The sequence below is a fragment of the Boleophthalmus pectinirostris genome, unplaced genomic scaffold, assembly GCF_026225935.1.
Source record: "Boleophthalmus pectinirostris isolate CB_2022bp ecotype Guang Dong unplaced genomic scaffold, ASM2622593v1 HiC_scaffold_7, whole genome shotgun sequence".
In the NCBI taxonomy this organism is placed as follows: Eukaryota; Metazoa; Chordata; class Actinopteri; order Gobiiformes; family Gobiidae; genus Boleophthalmus; species Boleophthalmus pectinirostris.
In genome coordinates, this window is record NW_026571473.1 from 22,547,832 (window position 1) to 22,563,286 (window position 15,455).

Below are 15,455 nucleotides of genomic sequence, written 5' to 3' on the forward strand. Positions count from 1 at the left end.
CTAACATCGAATATGCCACAGATGGTATTTTTGGTAGTCATCAATGCATGTAATAACCACTATGAAGGATAATAATAATAATAATAATAATAATAATAATAATAATAATAATGATAATATCAACATTGTTGTTTTAAACTGTGTCTATGATTCCCACCGAGAACAAGATATATATATTACAATACTAGCCATGAAACTAAAATGTAGGTCACAATGTAACATGTATTTGAGTAATGTTGTGGGAAGTCACTGCTCTGCCCTTTACAACAGTAAACTCTTTGTGGTCCCACTGAGCTGTAGTTCTGTCATGACTTTCTGCTGCACTGTGCTGTTGTAAGCTACAGGGGGCGTGTCAGCCAAATTGCCTGTAATGACAGGTGTATAGAGCAGTAGGTAGTCTGTGAATGCTTAATGTACATCTTAGATGCCGCGGAGTGAAACCAACCTGAGAAATGTGGGATTAAGTGGTCAAGGTGTTATGCAGCTCAAACAAAGAGCCTTTTCTCTCTTTTCCAGAGAGAGACATGAAGTAAAAAGTAATTATCTAACTCTGTCCTACCGTTGAGGGAGACACTTCTGAAATGTCCCCAAGGTGCTGGGTTCATTAACACTTGTGATGTCTGAATCTCGGCAGGTGTTACTCTGTGCTCAAAGGCTGCACAACGACACGTTTTACAATCAAATCAGCAGCACAAAACAAGACTGACATTAATTAGCACCACTGAGGGGACATACTGTCAAAATGTGGACATACAGTGGTGCTGCTCTTAAATGACAGCATGCCATGGTTCTTTTATCTTTTTTATGATCATTATAAGCATCAAGTTACACACAGGCAAGAAGCCTTAACATTTTGGCCAAATAATCAAGTTTCTACTACAGTGTAACTAGCTGCTTTTGACATGCCATGATAGACATGCCCATATAAGTGTTCCTTTGAACTTGAGCCTTGTTTTTTTAATTAAAATTGTATTGTAATACAATTGTATTGTATTGCCTTTAATAACTGAAGCTCACTTTGACAGTGTTGTGTCTCTTTTTTCTAGATTGATGAGGTGGAAGCTCTGTCTTCGATATATGGCGATGAGTGGTGTGTCATAGATGAAGCCTCAAGAATATTTTGTATCAAAATTTCAGATGACATTGAGCAGCCCAAACTAACTGCATGCCTTCAGGTAGATAGATGCAATCCAGTACCCTCATGAATTTCTTCATTATCACTCTTATTTTTTATATTGATCAGATAATTCTCCCTGCGGACTACCCCAGTGCTGCCCCTCCCATCTACCAAATCAAGTGAGTCTATTTGACTTTCAAATTTAATCTTATGTCAGTCGGTCGAATTGATAAAACAACATCCCACTCAAAAACCCACTCGTGGTCCTACTCAATAACCCTCTGTTTGTTCTTGGCTTTTGTAGTGCTGCGTGGTTGCGGGGACCTGAGAGGGCCAAATTGGCAAACAGCCTGGAAGACCTCTATGTGTGAGTGCTGCTCATAATTTGTGACTTCACAAGGGTGCACTGTTGGATAATATTATTAGGCCAAACAACAAAAGCTTTTCACCATTGTGTTTTGTGTGTGGACAGTGGAGTCAGTGTCTTTCAGAAACATTTAAATTTCAACATGTCAACAGGCAACATGCTGGGGAGAGCATCCTGTACCTTTGGGTGGAAAACGTCCGAGAATTCCTTGTTGAGAAATCCCAGAGTGGGGAAGCAGGTGAGCTGTGAAAAATGAAAGTCATGCTTGAGGGCCACACAGACACTCGAAATTTATCAATCTTTTTGACATTCTTTTATACTAGACCCGGAAAGAGACTTTGCCGCACCCGTTAGCTTAAGACAATAGTTTCATCTTTAGGACAAATGGTTGTAATCTGTCACATCCATTATGTTTCTGTGCGGAAGTGTAGTCCTGGAAGTTGAGCTGTACTTTTCTTCTTATCTTTTTCCTTTGTGGAGTGCTACAACAAACTGCTTATAAGTTTTATGCCAGATTCACTTCCTGACATAATCCCTTTCCTATAGATGTCTTCAGCATTTTGATTTAATGGCAAGATTCATGCCCATTGGAATAATATTTACTCTAGTCTGGCATTTCATATTAAATTATAAATATATTTAATTACAACTTGTTGGGAAACCGTTCCTCTATACATGTATACGTAGTTATCAATCTTCCATTATGATATGATAACTAATATGTTTTTGCCCCTGACTAGAGCAGTAGTTTAAACTGTTTCACACTACCTGGTATCTTTCAGGATTTTGAAGGCTCTTCTTCCATTAGCAACACAATCATGATTTGGTCCGAGTCTCAGATGAGATAAGCTCAGGGGCTTGTTGGACAATATTAAAACCTTTTTGGGCCTGACTTTGAGTGACTGCTCTGAATTAAGATCAATATCTATGTAATGCCTTCTTTTGACTCGGCATTCCCCTTTGAAGTGTGCTAAAGAGTAGATACACCAGAATAAATGATTTTTGCACAGAATCACATAGTGTGGCGTAGTTGTTTTGCAGCTAGTAGCAAAGTATATTAAATATCTCTTTCTTTTATTGTCTGTCTGTGAGCTTGTGAGCCCTCTACGATTCATGTGGTAATAACTGGACAGAGTAGTTTAAGCACAGGAAACTAGCGTCAATGCATTATTATTCAAATCATTCAAATAAAACAGGCGTCTTGAGGGAAAAGGAGTTAGAGTGAGACAGGATGTGATAAGCAAAAAGATGCACATTTTGGCTAAAAGGAAATGAAAAATGCCTAAACACGACAGGGGGGGCAAAGGAGTAACACAAGATAATGGCTCCAATGATGAAGTTTTTGATGAATGAGAGCAGACAGGAAGAGCAGATGTTTGTTCACTAGCCACATAATTTCACACAAATGCATTGAATTCATAAAGTAAATCTATCAGGGCATAAACAACAGGCATTATTTATGAAAAACAAGCAAGGCATTAATATATATGGCTGATTATCCATTATAGTCACCCGCCTCCATGTGTGCCACTGTGCTATAATTCGCTCTTTTATTTCCATATAAAATGCCAGGGTCTTTTTTTGCCCACTGCTCCTCACTGGGGCACTTAACTAGAGGCTGAAAATAGCCTTTTGTCTAATGAGCAAATAACTAAAGCCTGCTAAAAGCACACCCAGCTGTACAGGAAATGATTTAACGTCTGTCTGTTTCAGAAATATAACAAAATTACACTCTTATAAACAAACACAGCGTCTTTTGGGGGATTAGTTGTGGCATTGACTTACAGCAAGTAGTTTAAAGGTCCAATATTATAAAAAAAATAACTTGTTACCTCATCATAAATGTACCTGGAGTTTTGTTTTGTTTCATTCAGACATGCTTACATCTGCTATGATCAAAATGCTCTGTTTCACCTTGTGATATCAAGAAGCGGTAGTTTTCAAGTTAACAGCTCCCTTTTACCTTTTGTTCAGTAGAGATCAGCAATTTCAGGGCTAAAAGTACCCAAATGATTCTAGTGAAGGCGTAACACAGTGGAGCACTTCCTGTGTTATCACATGACATAACAAGGTGGAACTGAGTGTTTTCTGTTTGAGAGAAGAACACAGCCCATATATGCACGGTTTGTGTGTTAAAGATGTGTGAATGACACAAAACACAAAGCTAGGTATGCTTGTAATGAGGAAACATTACAGCAGATCTGAAAGTAGTGCCTTAAATGAACCCTCTTTGTAAAATGTATCCACTAAATTATTTAATTTAGTGTAGTAAAAGTTTTCAGGAAGGATGAAAACAACTCATATTTGCAAATCAGTGCCTCAGAAAATGCTTATGAGTCTGCAACATTAAGACATTTTAGAAAAAAAAAAATGTTCAAGGAAAATTTTAGAAATTTTAGATAAAAGAAATAAAAATTGAGCCATAAAACCTTTATCACAACAGTAACTCATCTACTATCTATATAGCTACTCTTTTACTTGAAATGTTTCAAGGAAGGATACAAACAACTCAAAATTGCAAATCAATGCCTCAGCAAGTGGTTGCTTGTGAGTCTGCAACATTACAAAATATATCTGAAAATGTATCAGGGTAAATAAATCTGAAAACCATTACAATTTATAACAGTAAAGGAATATATAGATATATTATGTCTACTATTTTATTTATTTGTAAATGAATAACTCACTCATCAGAGGTGCCAGATGTATTGATACTTTGCAGCTGATTTCATCATCACTCCCTTGGCTGTAGGCATTGCTGTGTCTGAAGCTCTGTTACTCAAATTAGACTTTAATCTGAACTTTAGTTTAACACAATCCAGCTAGAAAGAGCTCACTTAGCTGGAGCTTCAACAGGGTAACTGATTAGTGCACTTAAACAAGTCTGTCAGACATCAAATTGCAGTCACAATTTAGCTACCATCAGCCTACACTTTTTCAGTTAGCCACTCTCACCTTTTTTGTTGAAAATGAAACAACTAAACAGCACGTGAATGCTCCTATTGCTCACAGACTCCTGATTGAGTCCATTTTGTATTTTTTATTGAGTTTTCAACAAACTTAAAAAAATGCCAGTGTTTCCTGTGTTGTTTCGCTATGGTAACATCTAAACATTTTCCCATAGACGTACATGTAGAACACCCCCAGCATGATGTCACTGCAAAGTTTTAATAATTTAGCTCACAATCAGTCTCCTTGTTGAGCAATGCAGTCAGTCAGGGCAACATGAGCATCAGTGTTCTGAGATCAATCTCCAATTCAGTTATGAAGACAGAAGAGATGCCAGACTTCTTAATAGAAGGTATTAGCGGTTTTCAATTACTGAAGAAATGTGTCAATTAGCTAACACAGGCGTGTGATCAATTAAAGAAAAACAACAAATTGCTGGACAAAATGAACAAGCAGTCTGTGGTCTGGATCAATGTTGGTTCAAGTTTGCAACATTTCTTATGTTCTATGTGCAAAAGGAAAGGAAACATTATTGCCTATTATCAGCTTCCCATTTTATAGTTTATATGAGCCATATGGACATTATTTCTCTACTTTTGTTGAAATATTTCATGTAGTAAATAAAATAATAAAATACATTCTAGAACTATAAGGACATTACAGCTCATTTTAAACTTGCTCCCTGCTGTGTTTAATAATGTATACACTGCAGTCTGCCTTGGACAGAGGGAATACATTTATATTGAGACAACAACAGATGTTAACTGGATTATAGCTAAAAATGCTAATTTTCTTCCAGACCCCTTGGGCAGGTAACAAAACGTATAACACATTCACAGCAATAGTAAAGCTGCAACAGATAAAATAAAACTGTGTACACCACTCTCTTAGTTTTGCCCAATGGTCCATGAGCTCAATGTAGAAGTTTGTTAATGCATTTACAAGAGTTTAGGCTGGGATGATGGTCAAATTCAGAGTCAAAAAGAAGAACACACTGCAGAGAGCCTTTATTTTTCTGCTGTTTATGGAAGCCACATTTCTCAGAAATAATGACATTATAGTAAATGACACACCATGAAAAATCACTTTAATCTTCACAGTCAAATTATTGTATTTTGCTCACTTTATCTATTATGATAGATTGACTTTTTGACAACATAAGACAGACTAGTGCAGTTCTCAAATAGACAGTATTTACAGTTCTTCATATTTTATCCTCCTTTTGGTGTTAAGTAGTTCTGGTTTCATCCCGGTTTAGTCCTGGGCTGGTTTCGGTACTGGTAAATGCTGTCTTAGTCCTGTGTAAGTCTGTTTTTCTTCCTCTGTAAACCTGCTTTCTTATTGAAGTTTGAGTTTACCATTTATTTCTACTGTTGTCCTGGATTGGCCGCAGAATGTTCACTCATTTTTCAAATTACACTGGTGTTTTTTGGGGTGGTGATTATTTCGCTGTGTGAACATTTTGAAAATCCCTGCTCTATACTGGAATATGTGTAAATTTTTGCCATCATCTTCACTTTTGCGCATTGAAGCGTCCGGTCATGCTCTGTGGCCAGGATGCAGACAGTTTGAGCTGGCCTCTGGTTGATTCCTATTACGGCCCGAAGAGGCGAAAATCGGAAAGAGAAAAATGCCTTTGAAAGAGGGTTCACTTCTGGGGCACAGATGGCAGCTTCTGTCATAAGACCAGTCAAAAAGTGTCTGAATGGAGCAATGACTGAAGCGACGCCCACATTTGCATCAGCAGAGGAAAAGTTTAGAAGAGGGGAGGAAATGGGGTGATAAAGCTTGTTTGAAGGGGTTTAGCGTATAGGGTCATGTAGGGGCATTGGATTGGTGCTGCTCAAAAATATCTATTGAAATCACATGAGTTATTTCATTTTCATTTGATTGAACATATTTAGATGTATTTTTAAGTTAGTTCTTTTTGTTACTCTATACAAGTGATTCCAGTGAAAGAAAATTTGATCAAGGATGATTGGTTTAGTATCTTTCTGGCAGATATAGGCCATTGAAATCATTGCGACCTTCATTTAGTTCAGTTGTATCTGAGGTTACAAATTTAATAAAAAAACAAGCCAATTAAAAAAATAAGAAGCTAAATGTACAGTAATAATATGGTTAAAACTCTAACATTTCTGCCAAAGCCAAGAGTTGTGCTTTTATTGTCCTGGTTTATCTCTATGCTTAAACGTGGGTTTAGCTCAGTCATGGTTTGGTCTTGGTTTGATCCCAGTTTAGCCCTGGTTTATTCCTTCTGGAGTACTTATTTGCAAAGATTTTACGCCTCAGTTTTAGTCCTGATTTGCTTTCATTTTGACCATTATCTTAGGGCTTTGCAATTAAACACATTTTAATAAAGATTAAGATTTACTCATTTGTAACTGTCAATGGTCAGCTTGGGACTTTTTAATTGAGAGATCCACAACCACAGTAAGCATGGAGCACCAAGAAGAAATTGTACTGTGATGAATGGTAATTATTCTTTTTTTTTTTTAGTTTTTAATAAGTCAAAATCAAATCAAACTTTGATCATTTGAGGAAAAAATATATATTATTGTCATATCATCCAGTTATATTTATATCTGTGGAAATATTATCTAAAATGTAATTACTCTTGCAAAATATTTCTTTATTTCACAAGTTTTCTCATTTCATTCACTAGATGTTAAATGTTGTGGGCACCACTGTCCACCAACCCTAGTTAACCTTAGAAAAAGAGACTTTAGAGCAATCCCAAATAATAAATACTTTTTCATTTATTGTCCCGTAGTGGAATCAATACCAATGACTGATCTCTTTAGCTCGAAAAGTGTCTCTCTGCTTCTTTCTTTTTTCTCAGCATCTTCATTCATCTTAAAGCAGCTGAGGCTCTAGCAGCAGACATCATCTATTATGGATGTTTGCCCTCCTGTAATAGGTCGTGAGAGGACTGTAGTGTCAGTAAAGGTCATCGGAGTTAATTCGGCAATAAGCAGCTCAGCGGGAGGAATTTTTAATGTCAAGGTGTAAACGCAGGTTCTTCAGAGGGTTTGGGGAATGATTTCTTCGACACAAGACATATCCATTCACTTCACAAGATATTTCTGTTAATTTTCGAAGAGATAGTTTACTCTGTGTGTCAGTTTTAACAATTATGATGACATCACTAAAATGTTGACTAAAAGGTTGTCAAAAAATCAGTACCCAGATGCTAATCAGTAGTTTTGGAACAGATTTGGACTTCAGATCTAGAATAAAACAGTTAAATGGTTAAATAAAGTGCTATTATTGTGTATTGAAAATTACATTCTATTAAAAAAAAAAAATGTTTTTATCATCAATGTTGGTATTGAATATCAAGCCTTTTTCTTAGTTGCAAAATGAACTTTGAAATCAAGGACCAATATTGGTTCAACAAAATAATGTTCATTCTGAAGTGAATGTTTTTTCAGAAAAAAATTAAATTATGTGAATTTTGGGTGAAAAAAATGCAGATAATGTTTAGATTTTTGTCTTCAGTTATAAGCAAAACTGTCAATCTGAACTGTTACTATGGTTCCCACAGTCATGGAAATTCTGGCAAGATCATGGAAATTGGAAATGTCATTTTCCAGGCTTGGAAAAGTCATGAAATCTTGTAAATTCAATGGAAGTTTTGGAAAAGTCATCTCTCTTTCTTTCTCTTGCAACTACAGCGTTCTGTTAAGTTATCATTAGGCTATTATGATTATTTCCAAATGTATGCGCCTTTTGTTTAAAAAAGACAACAATAAATGCATTCACAGTATTTTGAATGTTAAAAAATTATAATACCAAACCATAAGGTGAGTGGAAAGGGTTAACATTTCATATTTAGCCCTAAAAGTATGCTCAACTCTAGACATGTACGGTGCCATAAAGTCATGGAAAATTCACTTTAGGTCATGAAAATATCATGGAAAAGTTTTGAAGTTTTGTCAGTGAAAAAGAGTGGGAACCCTGTGTTAGATTTATACGAACTGCAAGTGCGGTGTGGTTTGGGACTGGTGCAGGTCTTAGAAGACTTAGAAAATCATTACCCTGACAGTGATCTTGGTGAAGTATGAGTGTGGATGAGGCGTGGGTCTGCAGAAAGAATCCACAAGAAGTTCATATTTCTGGGACACTGCAGCGGTCTAGTGTGGTTTTCGGTTATTAGATTTGTGTTATCATTGCTTTGGTCAAATACACACAACAGTTGTCTTGGCGTAACAGGCATTCTGCAAGTAACCCGTACAAAGTAATATAAACCCAACATAACACAGTCAGATTAGAGCCGTAATGCCTTTCTTAATACCACCCTATACCAACACAACATTACAGAGTCCGGATTACCCTGTTTGTTTGTAATTGCAAAATAATTAAGATGGCTGGCCAAGAGCTTTCCTTCCATTCACTTCTTTAATTACTACTGTTACAGAGGACCACCCGGCTAAAAACATCAACATAACAACTGAAGAGGAAGAAATGGAGGACGGAGAAGACATACCAGACTTCAGCTCTCTCAAACTGACCGAAAACGCACACCTTTTTATGGACCATTTGAATGGTACAGCCTGTTCAATGGGCCTCAGTACAATTATATATGTGCAGAAGTGTTTGTGAATATATTAAACCTACAATTTCATTATACAGACGACGAGATGCCGCCAATAAAACACGGTAATACCATCACGGACCGACGGAGCACTTTCCAGCCTCATTTAGCTCCCGTGGTGACACCGAGACAGGTACAGCGCATTTCACTGTTCAATATGCATTCTAAGGTAAATGGATCTATATACAAATTCCTTTGACCTTAATATTGTGCTGTAGAGAATCTTATTTATAATCTCTCAGCCTTATAATTGAAATTCAAAGCTGTACTTCGGTGTTATGTCACTCTTGCTATATAACAAAAGATCCAGGGTTCTTTTCCTGGGTGGTTTGAATTAGTTCTGTTTTAATCATTAATCGGTTGGTGGTTTCTTACTCTACTAATTTTTTTATTAGTTGAAGAATTGTATTGGGATTATGGGTTTTCTATGAACCACAGCAGAAAGGAGAAAGGAGTTTCGGGGGTGACTAGACAGTTTAATTTGCTTTTTTACAAAGATACTTTACTTTTACTTCTCTATTTATATCACATACTTAATTTTGTCAGTTCTGCTAACTACCCACTTTTAATTAGTTAATTAATTAATGTCTTTAGCCCACCAAGAATTTTGTTGTATGCTTGTGAGTTTCATCTGGACACTGGTTTCCCCCATGCATCTTAAACATGTACATTAGGCTGACTACAGGTTGGACTATGAAGTTATAGCTATGAATAAGGTCCCTGGGCGATGCAATGGGATGACCTTAGGGATTTCCTTCCTAATTCACATTTGAATCTAGTATTAAAATCTAAATCTGAATCTCCAAAAGTTGCCTTGACCTTGCGGCAAAGTACCATATTATCATATTCATTAGAATTTCTGGTTTGAGTCCAGGTGACTGCTTAAATCCAGCAGTGTTTAAAAGATTCTGTGCCAAGGGTCTCTGAGTGCTTCAGTTTTTCATCTTTTTGCAGTTTGTACATCGAAAAAACCTTTTCATGTTCAAACTGTCTATCACTTTTTTACACTTCTGTTTGAAGGAAAGACACTGAAGTCACCAACTACATCAAAACTAAAATGATGCTTGCTATGCAAAAATGTCACGGCATGAACAAGCTATCTTTATGGTGGTGCTACTGCTGACTAACCCCAAAAACAGCATTACTCAGCTGTTTATGGGTAAAAATCAATTTTGAGATGGTTCTTTATAGATAGTATTAAGCATAAATTCATGTTAAAATGTCCACAAGAGCACTTTTTAGCCTTGATCATTATTACTTTTATTGTTTTACGTTCTGGGTTATTTCTAATGTAGCTATGTGCTTTGATGTGCACTAAAAACGCATACAGATTTTTAATGCTCCTTCAAAGCGTGTTTGAAATGAGCAGAAGTCTTTGTAATGACCAGTTTTATCACTCCTAATGAATGTTGGACTAGAGCTAATAACGTGAATAAAACTGTTGGTAATTACAGGAGCAAATTACAGAGTTTTTTACTATTAAGGCATTCTGACATTTGGGTGTGTTTCTTTATAATTTGTTAAAAAAGAATCAATAAACAGACCACATAAGTTACAAATAATGCCTGACTTAAATGGGACTTTTTAATTGCCTAAACGACAAAGTGTATTACTCACAGGAGCTTAGCAAACATGGAAACTAATGTAGCTTCCAATCATCTTGTAAAATGTTGTGTTCGTCTCTTTCATGTGTTGAGCAAAAGCCCCTTGTACCAAATAATACAAAAATGCAGAAAATGAGAGTCTTTTCAGCTGGATTCGTTTGGTCTCCAGAGAACTGTGTGTCGGCAAACATTTGGAAAGCTCTCCACAGCAGGTGCAAGCTTTTAAGTCGCCTCTGAATTAGTGAAGAGCCAAATACTGGGATGAGATTTGTCCTAAAACAGGCCAGAGAGAGTTTTACATGTTTTGTGTGAATTAGCACTTGTATTTTTTCAGTAGATCTCACTTGTTTTCATGCAGATGTTTGTAATTAGGTATCACTACAATGAATCATCCAACTTTATAACCTGCTTCCTCTTCAGTAATTGTAAATGTTAATGTTTTACTTCATTTTTGTTATTATTTGCACAAGTTGACCAACAAAATTACATAGATGTGCACCACCACTATGGTCCAACCTGAGCTACATGGTTTGGGATTGTGAGAAACCTATACAAACACAGGGAGAACATGCATATTCCACTCCACAGATCAAACCCAAAAGTCAGGATCTTCTTGCTGTGAGGCAGGAGTGCTAACTGTGTGGTGCCCTATTACATCCATAGTCTTTATTCTTTTCTTCTGGGCTCCCTGTCTGGGATATTTCAAAAGTCATGTCTCAGTTTTGTCCATTATGTCTTTTTGCCATGATTGCTTTGTCGACTAGATCCATACCCCAGATGTGCCTTTTTATCTCATCTAATAACCTAAAATCAAATGGAAAAGGACCTCACTAAAGTCTTTACATCGTAGAGAGTATGATGTTCCTTTTCTCATAGGCCTTTGGTACAGGAGGCATTAACATTGTGCTGCGACAGGTTAACTCTATGTATCAGCACTTTGCTTTGCAGACTGGTTTAATGCATGTAAAAACAGGTGAGAGTAAAGTGGAGCCCTGTCGTGACGCTCCTGTTATTTCTGCTGTGCATTGCAGGTTAAAATGGTCCTTGAGAAGCTCTATGAGAACAAGAAGATCGCCAGCGCCACTCACAATATTTATGCGTACAGGTCAGTCAAAGTCAGACATATATAAAAATGCATTGTCTGGTTTTCTATCACATTTTTTATGTCTAAATGACTGTCGCACCAGTATTTTGATTTTAGCTTCAATAGATAATTATTCAGATTCAGACAACTTTATTCATCCCTGTAAGGACAATTCATCTGAGCAGACAATTTTTGTCTGTTTAATCCAATCCAATGCAATCCACTTTATTTATATAGCACATTTTTTGTATATATATATATATATATATATATATATATATATATATATATATATATATATATATATATATATATATATATATATATATATATATATATATATCATTCATTAAATGAAATTAAAGACACGGAGGACCGCAAATGCAATTATTGTAAAATCATGTAAATTAAAGTGTTGTGTTTCTCAGTTATTCAGTTGTGAACAGGAAGTCAGTGGAACTGAACCAGTCACAATGACTTTGCACTAGTTCATCACTGTTGACATTTTTACTTCTTTTTTTCATGTGTTTTGTGCGAGTGTATGAAAAGAGAGACAATGGAACATGAATAATATCTGTTTAATGCATGAATAATATATATCGAACATTCTCATTTCATAATATATCATCTCGTAGGACACACTAATTGATACAATCATTTTCATTATCATTTTGGCTCAGAAGGGAAAGACAAAATGCTCACTTGCTCTCTCCACCCTACCAACTGTTCTGCATTTTTCACTTTTCCAAAATTTAGAGTGCCCATTTTCATGTTTATGAGTGGGTGCAGACTTATTAATTCTCTAATGATGAATATAGCTAACTTGTTTTCAATAATGTTAAAAATAAATGGATAAAATATGATACAAGCTTTGGTCCCCGCTGCTCTCTCCATAGCTCTGTGAAAAAAGTTAACTCATTATGTAACAAAAGCCTTGGCCTCTCTCAAAAGTATTACCATAATGTTTGTATACTTTTTACTGTTTACTCTATTAAAGAGAGACTTTAACGACTTCACTCTAAGAACATAAAGACTGGTGCACTAGTGGGAGCGGAAATCAAATCTCTTTACCAATTGTTTTATAATGTTAAAATAATGTATCTTCTGTTTCCTTTTTGATATAGTGGAGCAGCAAGATCATTCAGTTTGTGTTTTTTTAAATGTTCTTCTCTGCCATTTGATCCTGGCTAGGACCTAAGGACCACTGGCTTGTACCCCCTGTGACAAGATTAGGGGAAGGTGCAAATAAAGCATTGTATTGTTGGCTTATACATATTGGGGTGGCAGTAGCTCAGTTGGTAGAGCATTCACCCACTGATCTAAAGGTTGGTGGTTCAAATCCAGCTCTCGACATAAAACATCACAGGCTGAGCGGTCAGATTGACTGACCCACAGGTTGGCTGGTGTGATTCCATCTCCCACAGATGAATGCTGTCGTTGTGTCCTTGGGCAAGACACAGTGTCTGCGTACACTGCTGTGTGAATGGGTGAGTGGTTCCTTGTTGTAAAGCGCATTAACCACCTTGAAGGTGGAAAAGTGCTATAGAAAAATGACCATTTATGCCAAATGACCATGCTGCCAAAATGAATTCCCCTTTTTATGTTAATATTCAGAGGATTTTTTTTTAATGGAACACGTTTGGTTATGTGATGTAAATATCTACTAAGTGCCACAAAAAGGATTATTAAAGCAGACCTATCATGCATAGTTGACTATTCACAGCTTTTAACCACTTAATAGTTGTTTCCTCTCACCATTTACTCACCCAAACTTGCATTCGGAGTGATTCGTGCATGTTTGAGCAATATTTAATTGCTATTTTCAAGATACCATTTTGCTGATCAATCCCCGTTTTGGCAGTGTTGTTTTGTAATTTTAGTATGAATGAAAAAATGTTTTGAAAATGTTCAAATGGAGGGTTTTTATAAATCACTAGAGGGGCTAACTACATTTAAATTGTGTTTAAAACAGCAAAGCAAACATGGTTGGGGCTAGGGGTGTACTCATGTTCATAAAAGGCTCTTAAATGAACATGTTAAGTGTGGAAGAACTTAGCACCCCCAAAACTCCTCCAAACAAAAGTGCCTGGCACTGCCCCTGGAAAGATGTACATAAAATTAAGGATACCTAGTTGTTATAACCCACTTGTGACTGTGCATTCAAAAACTTCAAAAGTACTACTCGTATACAAATATACTCAAGATAGACCTTAACATTGTACCTTAATGGATTTTAATAATGGCTGTTTGAAAGCTGCAACTCTGATAGAGATGAACATTAAGTAAAGATTTAACCCATTCTTTCTTGTGTAAAGGCCAGATCTCTGCAATGAAAGGTCACCAAAGCAGTGGAGGGGCCTAAAGCTCCATGCAGCCCTATGTCTGGATGTCGGGTGTCTATTTGTCGTTGTTGTGTTTAGGTCCTGGTCTAATGAGGTTGAGCTGCTGAAGCACAGCTAGGGCAGTCATTACTCACAGTGAGATGTTGACATTTAAACCACTTTAAAAATCTTCAAGAGGCTCCTGCCATAGTCACCCAAAATGTCCCCCACCTCCAAAGCAGCATGCATGTAGTGTAGATCTTAAAATGTATGTATTTATGTATACATTATGTAAGTATTTTAATGAAAGTATTTTAGCTTTCAGACTGTAGAATGCAATAACATCACAGTTGGAAACATGAAGCAGCATCTTAAATTTATATCCAAATTATCCAATTATATTTATACAAATATACCAAATGTAAGCTCCATAATTTCCCCTGCCTCTACAACTACAAACCTATAGTGCATGATGCCATCTAAATGAAGATTCAGTATTTTACTTCATCGCTTTGTAACTTAGGGGGGCAGTCAGGTCACATGAGATGCAGGTCTGACTACACAGTAGTTGCTATTTAAAGAATAACACACTTGTCTCAGTGGTCCTCACAAGTTCCACATTAGAATAAACAATTTTCAAAACACTAAATAGACTCTAAAACTGTCTATCCCATCTTTACCTAGACTAAACCAAGTCTAAACCAAGAAGAAACCAGAAATAAACATGGTTTTAAAGAAAGTCAGCAGCTTGTCTTGTCTTTAGGTAATTGAAATGATTCATTTTTATGTCTCTGTTAACAGAATATACTGTGAGGACAAGAACAGCTTCCTGCAGGACTGTGAAGATGATGGAGAGACAGCAGCAGGAGGCAGATTGCTCCATTTATTACAGGTTCATTCTACACTATACATACACACACACACACACACATACATATATGTCCACAGTGTGGCATTAAATTTCCATATTTTGCATTTATTTAAACACCACAGTGCAGTACTTGGGGACCCATTTCTGTGATCTTGTTGCTAGGCTTGGTCAGGACTACCTTAGCTGGAGGATTTCAATCAATCAATTAATCAAACTTTATTTATAGAGCACTTTTCATACAAAAATGTAATACAAAGTACTTTACAGTGATTAAAAACCACCTACCCAACGCCCACAGCTGGCGCTGGCTGAATACAGGTGAACTGAATACACGATGTATTGCGCATGTTTTAGTTTGGGAGAAACCGAAGTGCCTAGACATAGAGAGAACATACAGACTCCACACAGAAAGGCAGGATGACCTGGTGATCGAACCTGGAACCTTCTTGCTAACACTTATGCTTTATTATATCTACTCATAATAAAAAAACACACTTTGTTTAGACAATACCACAGAATTAAATAATGTTATCTTCTTTTATCTT

General features: G+C 36.4%; 1 protein-coding gene across 2 annotated transcripts in view; it reads left to right on the top strand.

Moving 5' to 3' along the window:
- The window catches only part of impact (impact RWD domain protein), a 30,639-nt gene that overhangs the window by 264 nt on the left and 14,920 nt on the right, over positions 1–15,455 (top strand). For both annotated transcript variants that reach the window (XM_020918876.2, XM_055164653.1), the window contains exons 2-9: positions 1,047–1,175; positions 1,244–1,296; positions 1,422–1,484; positions 1,637–1,722; positions 8,854–8,982; positions 9,069–9,163; positions 11,666–11,739; positions 14,841–14,931. In XM_020918876.2, the coding sequence (XP_020774535.1) occupies positions 1,047–1,175; positions 1,244–1,296; positions 1,422–1,484; positions 1,637–1,722; positions 8,854–8,982; positions 9,069–9,163; positions 11,666–11,739; positions 14,841–14,931 (720 nt within the window). The remainder of the gene's footprint in view (positions 1–1,046; positions 1,176–1,243; positions 1,297–1,421; positions 1,485–1,636; positions 1,723–8,853; positions 8,983–9,068; positions 9,164–11,665; positions 11,740–14,840; positions 14,932–15,455) is intronic.